The 13,345-nt window shown below is 43.3% G+C and overlaps 1 protein-coding gene across 1 annotated transcript in view; it reads right to left on the bottom strand.

The window, feature by feature from the left end:
- Positions 1 to 13,345, bottom strand: part of FSTL4 (follistatin-like 4) — a 676,535-nt gene that overhangs the window by 605,164 nt on the left and 58,026 nt on the right. Inside the window, exon 2 of the mRNA XM_006872911.1 lies at positions 11,433 to 11,471. Within this exon, the coding sequence (XP_006872973.1) occupies positions 11,433 to 11,471 (39 nt within the window). The remainder of the gene's footprint in view (positions 1 to 11,432; positions 11,472 to 13,345) is intronic.

The following is a 13,345-nucleotide window of genomic DNA, read 5'->3' as shown; positions in this document are numbered from 1 at the left end:
CAATCAATGACATGAAACAAAATGTGAACTGAAAACTGATCTCTGTAAACTTTCACCCAATTGGTAAAATAAACTTTCACCCAATAAACTATCAAAAAAATTTTTTTTGTTGTTTTAATTTAAAAGGTGGCTCCTGAACAACAAGTCTAAGGCTCAGTTTCCCCACCTTCTACCAGCAGGCCCAGTTAGCCACTAACATCTACTTCCCAAGAAGGAAGGAACTTTCTCATTAAAAAATGGAAAATAGAAGCATCTGACAAAGATCATCTAGGTGAGGGGAGGAAGTTGCTCATTTACTTTTGATCCTTATGCTCTTTGGCTGAAGTGCTAAAGAGAAAAGAATATGCTTAAGGTCCAAAATGAACATCAACAATTCTATTTTGACTATTTGCTAATGCGTTGTGCTTCACCAGGTCACTCCTGTATCTATCATAGGGGATGAAGGTCAGAGAGATCCCATCATTGGAATCATTGGTGGCGACTATGATGCAAAGTACCCTGTATTTGTCACCAGGGGTCTGGGTTCAAATTCACACTCCATTAAAAGGTCTTATGACCTTGTTGTTGTTGTTAAGTGCTGTCAAGTCAGTTCCGACTCACAGTGACCCTGTATAGGGTTTCAGAGGAGTGGCTGGTGAATTTGAACTGCCAACCTTGTGGTTCAAACTGAGTCCATTACTTATTCTATAGCACCACAGCAGATACCTATGACTTTAGGTATGTAATTTCTTAATTATATACCTTAGGTATGTAATTCATTTCTTAATCTTAGCTTATTTCCATTCTTCCCAGGAGGTGAATTAATTCACTATTCATTGTTGAACATTAGTTGAATATTAGCTTGCCTTTAAAGAGAAGAAGATATGACAAAATCCCTTTGGGGGAAGAAGGTATGGCCTTTGAATTACCCCAAATCCATTTGGAAGCAGAAGGTAGGACAGATACCCAGATGTAAAATACTTAAATAAAAGAAAATCACAATATGCAGAATGGAATTTTCCCCCCTGGTCTCCCTGCACCCACAACACCCTTTATTAGGGAACAGGCTCCACTGTCATTTGGGGCTCCACTTTCCTCCCATCCCAGTTCCTGATATCCAGACTATAAGGGATAGGTGAGCCTGTGACTCTCAAGAAGTCCACTGCACAAAGTATCTGATGGTCTCAGTGCTAGCTTCAGGAGTGGGCATGTGACCCAAGCTTGTCCAATCAGAGTGAATCTTAGTCTATTGGAGGCTCTCTCCCCGCCCCCGGCTGGCTGGATGAGCTCTGAGGATGTGAGGTTGGCACTCACCACAAAGCGGGAGCCAATCCTGAGAGGTGAAATGAAGAAAGAAACCAGATCCTGTGCCCTACATCAAGCCTGCCTGAAGCTAACATCCCTGCAACCAGACAGCTCAGCTACATGCCAATAAAGCCCTCTTCTTGCTTGAACTAGCTTATTTGGACTTTTTTTTTTTTTTAATCTCCAACAAAAGGGTCCCTATGGCTACAGCATGCCATTAGAGCCCAAAGGAGCACCTCTGTCAAGATAATCATCCTTTGGAGAAAAGACCCAGGCATGTAACCACCCCCAGGACATCCAGTGAGTTGTCTTCTGGGTCCTGAGGGTGGCTCACACTGAGCAAGTACTCTCGCATTGCTGACCACTGTGAGGTGCCTGGCCAGGGTGTCTTTGTGTCTACTGGACACTCCTGCATCCTCTGAGCTGACCGTGGGCTCTGTGAGGATAGGACCATGCTTTGTCATCACTAGACACCCAAGTACACTTCAGTTAGCACTCCATAAACTTTCTAAAAAGTATTCACAGGAGTTATTTCCCCATTAGAAATAGTAATGGACAAATCATTAAGCTTCCAGAGTTAATGTCAGCTGCCCTGCAAGATAAGAGGACAGCTGAAGGGCACAGAATCAGGACAATCACACGCCTAAGCACACAGGAACACACAACTTGCACTAGCCAATCATTCTTCTACTGTTGGCTGTGTCCTTGTCCTGGAAACCTGTGGGTCACTGTCCACATCCCAGAGAGCCATTGGTAGTATGAGATCATCTCTGTGGTACATGCTTCCGGACTTTCTGGAGGGCTCAAGACAAGCTGATCTTCCCTCCTTCTGAAATGCAACATTTTGCAAAAGGATTTCTTCACCTGGGTCCTGATGTATTTCTTGAACCCCAATGACAGCCATGGCCAGGAAGCCATATAAACAGGAGTCTGCAAAGAACCATTCGTAGTCTCTGGGTAGTCCAAATGGTTAATGCATTTGGCTACTAACTGAAAGGCTACTAACTAAACTCAGAGATGCCTTGAAAGAACGGCCTGGATGCTTACTTCCATAAAATCATGATTGTAAACCCTATGAAGCATAGTTCTGATATGCATGAGGTTACCATGAGTCAGAATCATCTCTTTCGCAGCTGGTTTGGTTTAAGCTTTTAAAGAACCACTGGGTGGGTTATGATGCACAGGGTCTCCCAAGACTGGCTGCCTGATTTGCCATGACCTCCATGTAGCACGGGGGCTCTTTCCCAAGTCTAGGGGGCACAGCCCAGAAGACACACACGGTGGAGAGACATGGGATGAGGGTTCGGCAGGTGGGGACAACCGGAGCTGAGTGAGGCCATGGAAGCACTGCGTGGCCTTGCTAATTTAGAAGAGATGTCACACCTTATAGATTGGAATCATTGAAATCACCTTGCAGATGATTTCGTTTGGGCTCTGCCTCCACCGAAGCAGAGAGATGAAAGGTTTATTAAGAGACAATATGAACTGAAAATATTAAGAGTTTAAAAAATATGAACTATGACAATTCTGATGACAAGAGAAGAATTAAAGCATAATGGTCAGTTGGATTCTGTACTTCATTTCCTAATAAAGACTCCTGAGCAGGAGTGAGACAAAACAGACAGAAACAAATGATTTTTAAGTCACAGATAATTAACCCCAGAGGCTTGCTGATGGGACATTAATATTGCTGGGGCAAACCCTTAACGAGCTTTGAAAAGGGACTCACTGTTTCTATGGAGAAGATAATGTCAAGGGTTCTTAAGGGCCAGCCAAGGACTACAGATGGCAAATGTCAATTTTAACCCTAGCACGGGTCTCAGAAAGGCAGCTTCTGGGGCAAGTTCAGTGTGAGTGTCACCCTGTCCCTCCCTAGGGTTCTCAGGGGTAAGTGAAGCGTGTTTCAGGGCCACAAGGGCTCACCCTAATCCTTGGGATCTGCAGTCCTTTTGGCCACCACATGTCTGTCAGTTTGTCGTGCTGCTTGTGGCTCACGGGTTGCTGTGATGTTGGAATGCCACTGGTATATCAAATACCAGCAGGGTCACACATGATGGACAGGTGTCTGTAGAGCTTCTAGACAAAGACAAACTAGAAAGAAATGCCTGGCCATCTCATTCCCAAATTTAGCCAGTTGAAAACCATATGGATCATAGTAGAATACAGTCTGATTCAGTTGCTTTGGAAATGGCATCAGGATCTATTGTTGAAGAAGGAAGGACATCATGTTTGGTGAAGTGGAGGGCCAGTGAGGGTGAGGAAGACCGTCGGTGAGATGGATTAGCACAATGGTCACAATGATGACCTCAAACATGCCAGAGACTATGAGAATGGTGAAGGACCAGTAACACTTCAGTGTGTAGGACAATAGGTGATGATGAATTGTAGTTTACTTTGTCCGAATGGGACTCTTTCTCCAAACATTCCAGAAAGGAACCTATGCCTGCATTTTGGAGATGGCAAGCCCCAGGAGACTCTTTGTCAAGCACAAACCGGAACATAGGTGTCCATTGCCCTGCCCATAACTACAAGGCCCAACAGTTTTTCTGTTCCAACCAGAGATGGTAGCTCATTTGCATGAATATATTCTCAGTACTCTGGTAGCGTAGTGATTACGAATCGGACTGCGAGCCACAAGGTCAGCAGTTTGAAACTACCAGCTGTTCCGCGGGAGAAAGATGAGGCTTTCTGCTCCTGTAAAGATTTACAGCCTTGGAAACCCTGTACAGGGTCGCTATGAGTCGGAACCGACTCCATGGCACATAACAACAACAACAACAACTTTTTAACAGACAGACCCACAAATTGTTAGAAAGAGTAGAGAATCTCTCTGAGGAAGGTTGTTCAGGTGAGTGGACCCTCCACAGGCACTAGTGGGAACTGTAATACAGGGTGTCTCAGAGCTGTGTGGACCATACCCAAGCAACTGGGAAGCCACCATCCCTGAGATTTGGCTCTATGAAAAGTGGAGAGACTACATCCCTGCTCTCCCAGAATGCACACCTAGACTGCAGCACCTCTGGTATCCCTAGAGCACAGGCTACAACCACCAAGGGAGTGGAGCTGCAGTCCTGGGCAAGAGTCACACACTTTTGATCCACATAGCAGCACTGGGGGCTTCTCTCATCAGGCCTGAGTTGCACATAACGTTCTAAGATGTACTTCTTCCGAACCTAAAGTCAGCCAGAGGAAAGAGTAGAATAGCCAGTTACAACTTGGAAGATCTCTGAGCAAGGAAGACTGGGTACAGGGGCAGGAGTGAGAACCCAGACTCACTTGGGTCGTCTTAGTTTGTGGCTGGAGCTGCTAAGGGCAACCCTGCAAGGAGGCTACCTGGAGGAGACCAACAGGCTAAGAGGGAGAGCATGAAGGAACTCCTTTATTAGCTCTTCTGGAATCCAGATCCACCCCGGGTTTTAGACTCTGTCTATAGTTTCACAAGCCTATGAAGCTAAGCCAGTACAAACTGGGTTTCTACAGCAAAGTTCTAACAGTCTATTCTGCCTATACCTGCCTATACAGTCCTGTCCCATTCAGGTCAGGGTGAGCAATCTATCCAAAATCATACAGCGAGGAAGTGGACAGGTGGGACTCTACGGCCTATCTGTTGGACACAATGAGATCTGGGAGTCAAGCTTTTAGACATAAAGGGAACATGTCAGTCACCCTGCTAGAGCCCACCTCCATTCAACCCAGGGCCAAAAGGAAAAAGGATAAAAGGCAAAAACCCAGCTGACTCATGGCTACCCAGCATGCTACGTAATAGAACTGGACTCCACAGGGTTTTCACGACTTTTTAGAAACAGATCACCGAACCTTTCTGCTGATGTGCTTCTGGATAGGTTCAAAGGGCCAATCAATCACTTACTGTTTACTAGGGATGCCAGCAGCCTGAAGAAATCAGGTACAATTTCACTTCCCAGACTGTGAAGAAAGGCAGTGCTAAGGCACTGTAGGATCACCACTGGACTGCAAACCACAAGGTCAGAAGTTCAAACCCACCAGATGTCCCTCAGAAATCCTGTTCAGGGTCGCTATGAGTCAAAACCAACTTGACTGATGGCACTTAACAATAACATCAATCCTGAAAGAGCCAATTTCCATAGAGTCAGGAGTGGAAAGAGATGCCCAGCTTTTTCCAGCCCAGTGACCCTAGAAGAACAAGCAAAGCTCTATTGTGTTTGAGTGAGGAGGGTTGGGCAGGAAATGCCATCTCTTTCCCCAGATGGTAGTGTTGAATTTGAAAGGGACCCATTGCCCCAGGCACTGTCAAATCTAGATGGTTCGCTTTTAAAGTTCTGCAGACATTAAAGACCACCGTGCCTCAAAAGAACCTAGGATTTTATTAATCTGTTTCATCAAAGAAAGTCAGTCACTTCACATTACACCAAGATAGATTATGCAGGCAAATGAGAGCTCCAGAAAACATCTGCTAAACAAAATAAAAATGAATGGTAAACAGAATGCAATTCTTATAGCTGAAGTTCACCCAGATGCAGAGAACTATAAAGAGGCTATTAGAGGCAGCTGCCAATTAGGGACTAATTCCAAGTTTCTTTCAAAAAGTGACGATTGTGCTTCACATCAGGCCTAGCAGGTCAAGCTTATTTAGGTCTACATTCTAAGGAGCCAGAGCCACTCTAGCTGTGTGTGTGACTGTCATTCCCTTCTTTGCTTTCTTCTGAAGACAGCAGCAGCCTTCTTCCAGCCCTGCTGGAAGCCAGGCCAGGCCAGTCTGGGCTGGAACATGTGAGTGAGCCATTGTCGGGAGGGTAGGTAATGCAACATGACATTGGTGCCCACCCCAAGACTCGCAGCCTCTAATCACAGCACAATCACAGACATCTGGAATAGCTAGCAGATCACCCCATGCTCCTACGAGACGGCTGACAAGGGCAGAATTATCCCGGCCACTTGCTCTGTTCACTCAAGTGTTCTCTCATGGCTGTAATTCAATGTGATGGGATCAGTTAGAGAAAAGTACTGGTTTGAGCAGATGAATTCTGGCAGTTACAATCAGCACTAGCCCTAAGAGTGGACACGGGAGTGTCTTGGAGAGGTGAGGTTGGAACCTTTTGCTGAAGCCTCAGAAAAGGTTGAAATTAAATTTTAGGTGTCTCGAGGAGGTGTAAAAACACCTGCATTGGAAAGCTGACAAAATTGCAACAGTTTCTCCTTCCCCATGCACTAGGACAGGTGGAACCCAGGACAGGAAAGGCACAGGTCAGGCTTGGCAGATGAACAACTTAATCCCAGAAGACACCCTACCAGTCTGTAGTCTTCCACATTTTCTGCTCCTGTATCTCTCTCCCGTTTCCCCTGAGCATCTCCATCACCAGTCTAACTTGGACACAAAGGATGTTTCCTTCCGAGGGTTTCATTCAGCTCTCTGGGCCTGACAACTGATATGTATGTGCAAAAGCATTAACCCTGATGGAGGAAGAGCAAGTCCTTTAAGCAATCTTTACCTACTAGAGAGGTTCAGTGCATCAGCAGTATGTGTGTTTGTGTGTCAGGGAGAACATCAGCTCCCAAGGAATCCTTGTTCCTTCTAAAAATCAGCACAAAAAGGATGGAAGGAGTCCCATGTGTAAGAGGTAGAAGGAGGTATCTGCTCTGCTCATTCAAGCGTTATTGAGGGCCAAGGGAGGCAAGGAATGTGAAAACCCTCTGAATACAATCAAGAAATTGTCATTATGACTACCCTCACTATGTGTGCATGCATAGCCTTGAGAAGACAGTTGTTTGGTACCTGGGGGTGGCCTTGTATGGAGTACTCTCTCTTCTTATCTGCAGTAGGATTCTCAAAGGGCATGGAATGCCAGTCTGAGATGATGGATAGCAATGTAAACAAGATCCCCTGGGGAGTTAAGTTTGGAAATGCTGCATATTACACCCCCTGTTGGGAGCTACATTTAGCACCTGAAAACTTCTCAGAGGTTCTGCTGTAAAAACATCCTCATCAACAACTAACTCAAGTTTATTAAGTCCATTATTTGTCAAGCATGCAATTTCCTGGGGCTGCTGTAACAAAGCACCACAGATTGAGTGGCTTATAAAAACAGAAATTTTATTTATCACAGTTCTGGAGAATAGAAATCCAAAATCAAGGTGTTGGCTGGAGCATGCTCTCTTGAAGACTCTAGGGGAGGATTTGTTCTACACTTTTCCCTTAGCGTCTCATGATTTCTAGCAAGTCATGGCATTCCCTGGCTTGTAAATGCATCAGTCTTCATCATCAAATGTTGTAAATGCAATCTCTGTCTTCATCATCAAATGTTGTTTTCTCTGTGTGTCTGTGTACCCATTTTCTTCTAAGGATGCCAAGGAGCTCTGGTAGTGTAGTGTTTACGAGTCAGGCTGCGAACTACAAGGTCAGCAGTTCAAAACTACCAGCTGCTCCGCGGGAGAAAGATGAGGCTTTCTGCTCCCGTAAAGACTTACAGCCTCGGAAACCCTGTACAGGGTCACTATGGGTCGGAACCGACTCCAAGCCACATAACAACAACAACAACAACAAATAAGGATGCCAGTCACTGGATTAGAGCTCACCTTAATCCACTATCAACCTCATTTTAACTACAATTTTACACAGAATTCATCTGTGCAAAGACCCTACTTCCAAATACGGTCATATTAACAGGTTCTGGGGATTAGGACTTCAACATATCTTTTGGGGGGACTCAATCTTATCCACAATGCCAACTGTATTGAACATGAAGCTTTTTAACCATGTGTTATTTGTTGTTGTTAAGTACCTTGGAGTCAGTTCCAACTCATAGTGTCCCTGCACAGGGTTTCCAAGGCTATAAATCTTTAGAATGCCTCATCTTTCTCCTGCCACTGGTAGTTTCGAACTGCTGACCTTGAAGTTGGCAGCCCGACTTGGAATTACAACACTACCAGAGCTCCTTTTTAACCATGTATCACCCAGTAATATCCCAAGGCAGTACTTCTCTATTTGTAAGTTATATTTCATCCAATAGCCTTAGCTGGGCTGTGGACATTTTTCAGCTGAATTAGAAAAGCTGTCTGCTTTCAGGAAATGCATACCCTGTATTGTTGTTGTTGTTAAGTGCTGCCAAGTGGATTCCAATCATAGCGACCCTGTATAGGGCTTCTTAGGAGCAGCTGGTGAGCTTGAACCGCAGACTTTACAGTTCAAACAGCTTTGCAGGCAAGAAAGCTGGTGTATTGTCTGGGAAGTGCAAGAACATTGTGGAGGAGAAAGGGAAAAACAAGGCAGAAAGCAGGTCTAAGGCACACAGTACATCCATATCACACTCCAATGCCCACCCCCACTGTGATTTGACCTGGACTCATTTCCACAGCTAATGTTAGTCACTCTCCCTTGACAGAATTAGTCAAAGGTTTCCAAAAACCATATGGTGGAAAATTGTCTTTGGTCATCAGTACGTGGCATTGAAACCTACATTCTTGAGTCAGATGTAGTATCAAAACAAAACAAAAATAAGAAAACATCTTAAGTTCCTTGATCAAAAGGCAGCTACCAAAACTCAAGGGTCCTGCTCTGAAGTTCCTGGGCCTGGTAAAGTGGGCAGGAAAATTCAGAGCATAGTTTATTTACTCCTCTTTCAGTTCCAGGTCAAATAGAGTTATGGAACCAACTTGAAGTGTGTGCTATTTAACAGTAATATTCTATTACTGGTTGTTGTTGTTATTTAGTGCCATCGAGTTGATTCTGACCCATAGCAACCCTGTACAGGGTTTCCGAGGAGCAGCTGGTGAGCTTGAACCATGAACCTTGCAGTTCAAACAGCTTTGCAGTCTGGCACATTAACCCACAGCGCCACACCAGGGAATAATAACTGACTGAAACACTCATTCTTTGTATTACAGCTGTACTCATAGACACTGTGCTGGAGAAGATTAACAATGCCACAGCCCAGGTCATGAATTCTCAGACCCCCAAATCAACCTGCAAGTTCCCACACTTCCTGCCTGTCTGCCAGGTTATAAGCTTGCCAATTCAGGCACTGGGCTATTTCAGGAACTCCCAGTACTCAACAACTTTGACATAAACAAGTAAGAAAGACATCAGCCTGTTCCTAATAGGAAGGAAAAGGGTTTATCTGATATCAGGGCAAATTTGCCAGTGCAAATGCTCTCAGTCAACTGTGAAAGCTGGAAACCAAATGGAGCAAAGGGTGGGTGTAGATGAAAGGTGGCAGTGGATGATTTGAGCACAGCCCAACCATGCTTTTGTTTATCTTCCAGAAACTCTTAAGTTCAGCCACCCCTTTGTGTGCCTTTGAATAGAAATACACATAGTCCTCTTAGTCTCCCTACCTTAGGATTTCAAGACATTTCCAACACAAACACATTTCTAACACAAACACAAACACAAAGGTTAAGTTTCTACGTGAGGCTCATGATTCAGACGGGAGGTACCTACCATGAAGAGAATATTACTTAAAATCAAAGTTGATTCCAACCTCTCCTTTCCTTATGGCTATTTCCTTCTACCTTACCTGGTCACCTTATTGTGACCACAGCTTTCAATAAGAAATGCAACTTTCCTGCCCCATCTTCATCAGTTTTGATATCCAGACAATGCAGTTTTCTATATGGATACATTTAAAAGGAAAATAAGTACAAAAGCAAAGGCAACGGTAAATGAGAAAGGAAATCATAAAGTCCATGCTACAGCTTCGTCTTTCTTCCACAGAACAGCTGATAATTTCGAACTGCTGACCATGAGATTAGCAGCCTGATTCTTAACAACTATGCTACTAGATCTCCTGCCAAGGAGTAGTGGTTACTAATCGGGCTGCTAATCTCATGGTCAGCAGTTCGAAACTACCAGCTGTTCGACGGGAGAATGTTGAAACTTTCTGTTCCTGTAAACATCTATAGCCTTGGAAACCCTGTACAAGGTCTCTATGAGTCAGAACTGACTCCACGGCACATAACAACAACAATGCTACAGCCAGGTCAACTAGATTCTTTATTACCTATGGACAGCACCATGGACAGCAGCAAATAACTGGTTTGAATGCTCACCAATACTGATGCTGTAGAAAATCTGGGTTCTCAAGCTCTGGAAAAGGAGCTCTGGTAGCGTAGTGCTTACAAGTCAGGCTGCCAACGTCAAGGTCAGCAGTTCGAAACTACCAGTGGTTCCGCGGGAGAAAGATGAGGCATTCTGCTCCCATAAATGTTTACAGCCTCAGAAACACTGTGCGGGGTCACTCCACGGTACTTAACAATAAGCTTACTTAACAATAAGCTCTAGAAACACGTTTGATAATGTTTGATAATGTGTCCAGGGTATGGCTTTCATTACAGTATATAAAATCAGAATGAACCATGAGAGAAGGATACATTAGATATGGAAGCCAATATGGAACTTGCTTGTTCTTTTAGATAGTCACTCTTTTTAGAAACAATTCCACAGTGAAACTAAAACCAGAGGCCAAAACCTAGGACAAGCAATCACTTTGGTTTCTGACTTCATCCTCCCATCCTTGTATTAAAAAGATGACTGGTAATGATTCCATAAATCATCCCTAAGACCTATTTTTATTAAAGACTAGGGATTGCTGAAAGTGAATAAGGGAAACTTCAATTTCCACTAAATGATTTCAGAAATTATCACCCATATATGCTTACCTCAGAGACCAGAAAACAACCGTGCTAGAGGAACGCTGGCAGGGAAAACAGAACATTGTAGAATTGTTTCCAAAGGAAAATTAATTGGTTATTTTTACTTTGGCTTGGCTGAGGCTGTAAAAATCTAATCAGAATTGTTTTTCACTGTGGCATCTCTTCCCAGATATTGAAATACCTCAAACCATAAGTTTGTTGATGCTGTTTATGTTGGCTGAAACTAAATAATTACATCAAACTTCACTCAAAAATGAGGCTCCTTTTCAAGAGACTGTAAACATGATCATGAATGAGTCAGTTCTCCAAACTTTACCTCTGATACTTGAAGACAGAACACATAGTTCACCCAAGCAAACCTGGTCTTCAGTTCTTGGAATCCCTAGATACGAGCACCAAGTAGTCAGCACACAGAAAAATTTCAAAGAGCAGGCTGCCCACAAGTCTGAAGTTCATGTTAGTTTCAACAAACTACTTCCAAAATGTCAACAATGAGAATAAAACAGATGAGTGCATTTTACCTTACCTTCTCTTCTTGTGACTTCAAAGCTTCTGGACTCCTGCAAGAAAAGACATACTTTTTAGTTTTGAAGAATAATTCATATGTACAGATACTTGCATATATCTCACCTCTTAGTCACATTTTCATGAAAAGATGAACAATGTAACACTCAAGCAAAGTTGGGTCTACCAAACTCTCAACACACACATCTATAAATGTAAACAGAAAACTTAACATGCTGCTTTGGGGACTCAATGCAAAACAAAAAAAAAATAGATGACTAATTGTACAGATTTTAATGAGCACAATCAACTCTTGTTGCTGTTAAGTGCCATCAAGTTAGTTCTGATGCATAGCGACCCTATATAGGGTTTCCAACGTGGGTTTGAACTGAAGACCTTGTGGTTCAAGTTGATCTGGTGGTCTAGTGTTTTATCCTACAATGCCACACCAGGACTCTAGCCAACTCTTAGAGTTTCCCTATGTGGTATCTAAGCTGATACCGTGTTTTAAGAAAGACTCTGTTACAGGTTGATACCCTACCCTCTTCCTGGACTGTAGATACATATAGGGCCTGGGGAAAACATAGATAGGTATACAGGAGACAGAATTATCAGACCAGCCACAGGTTCTACTATGTGAAGCCATGTTGAGGACCACTATTACTCCTATGTAGGTCACTGACTTGATCTGATGATTAATTGTGTTCACCTCAATAGTTTACCAAGGGTGGGGTCTTCTTATGGATAATTTGCAAAGCTAGGGCAGCCCAGTGTCCTAAAATAGGCCTTTGTTTTTTCTTAATTCAATTTCATCTTTATTGTAGGCCAATAAGAAAAGTGTCTTAAGGGTTATACAGGTATATCAGATCCTGCATTAAAAATACTCACAGTTACATAGGAGGCTACAAAACAAACACAAATTACTGAGAAATAAAAAGGTGGTTTTACCTCAATGAATAGCAATATAATCACATTCAGGTGGAAACATAAGAGGTTTGACCAGTAACCCTTGACCTCTAAGAACAGCACTTATGGATGGGTTAGAATACCAGGCAGTAGTAAGAGAGGGAGGGTGCACCCAGATGAGAGAATGGCATAAGAAAAAGTTGGGAGGGAGTACAGAGTATGCTTAGAAAGCAGGAAAAGGCCAAGTGAGAAGGAAAGGGGAGAAAAGTCTGGATACGTATAGTGTGACTTCTTAATACAAAACACGTATAATTCATCATAAGTGAATTCTGTAGTGAGAATAAGGTGAAAATTCATGCCAGCAGCTAAATAAGAGAAACTACCAAACTTGTGCCATTCACTCACCACCATGACCAACAGGATCATTCAGCATCAGCAATATCTTAAGAAAATGGCATTATACTTTATACTTTAACATGTTTCTCTAGCATCCTTTAAGATAAGAGAGAGAGATAACATTAGAGATGAAACTGGGAAGCAGGAAAATTTCACCCTACCCATACAGGAGTCCTGGTGTGGCGCTGTGGGTTAATGCGCCAGACTGCAAAGCCATTTGAACTGCAAGGTCAGCAGTCAAGCTGACCAGCTGCTCCTCAGATACCCTATACAAGGTCTCTGTGGGTCAGAACTGACTCAATGGCACTTAACAACAACAACTCAAATGTAAAGAAAACAAAAATCCTCACCACAGGACCAGTAATCAACATTTGTATCAACAGAGAAAAGATTGAGGTTGTCAAAAACTTTTTTTTTTTTTTTTTGGATCAACCATAGACACTCATAGAAAAAGCCAAGAAATGAAATGATGTACTGCATCAGGCAAATCTGCTGCACAAGACCTTTTTAAAGTGTTGAAGAGCAAAGATGTCAGTTTGAGGACTAAGGTGCGCCTGACCCAAGCCATGGTATTTTCAATAACTTCATATGCATGCAAAAGTTGGACAGTGAATAAGGACGATCACAG

This window comes from Chrysochloris asiatica, unplaced genomic scaffold, assembly GCF_000296735.1.
Source record: "Chrysochloris asiatica unplaced genomic scaffold, ChrAsi1.0 scaffold00215, whole genome shotgun sequence".
Lineage (NCBI taxonomy): Eukaryota > Metazoa > Chordata > Mammalia > Afrosoricida > Chrysochloridae > Chrysochloris > Chrysochloris asiatica.
The sequence above is the reverse complement of the archived record's forward strand: the minus strand, read 5'-3'. Positions and strand labels throughout refer to the sequence as shown.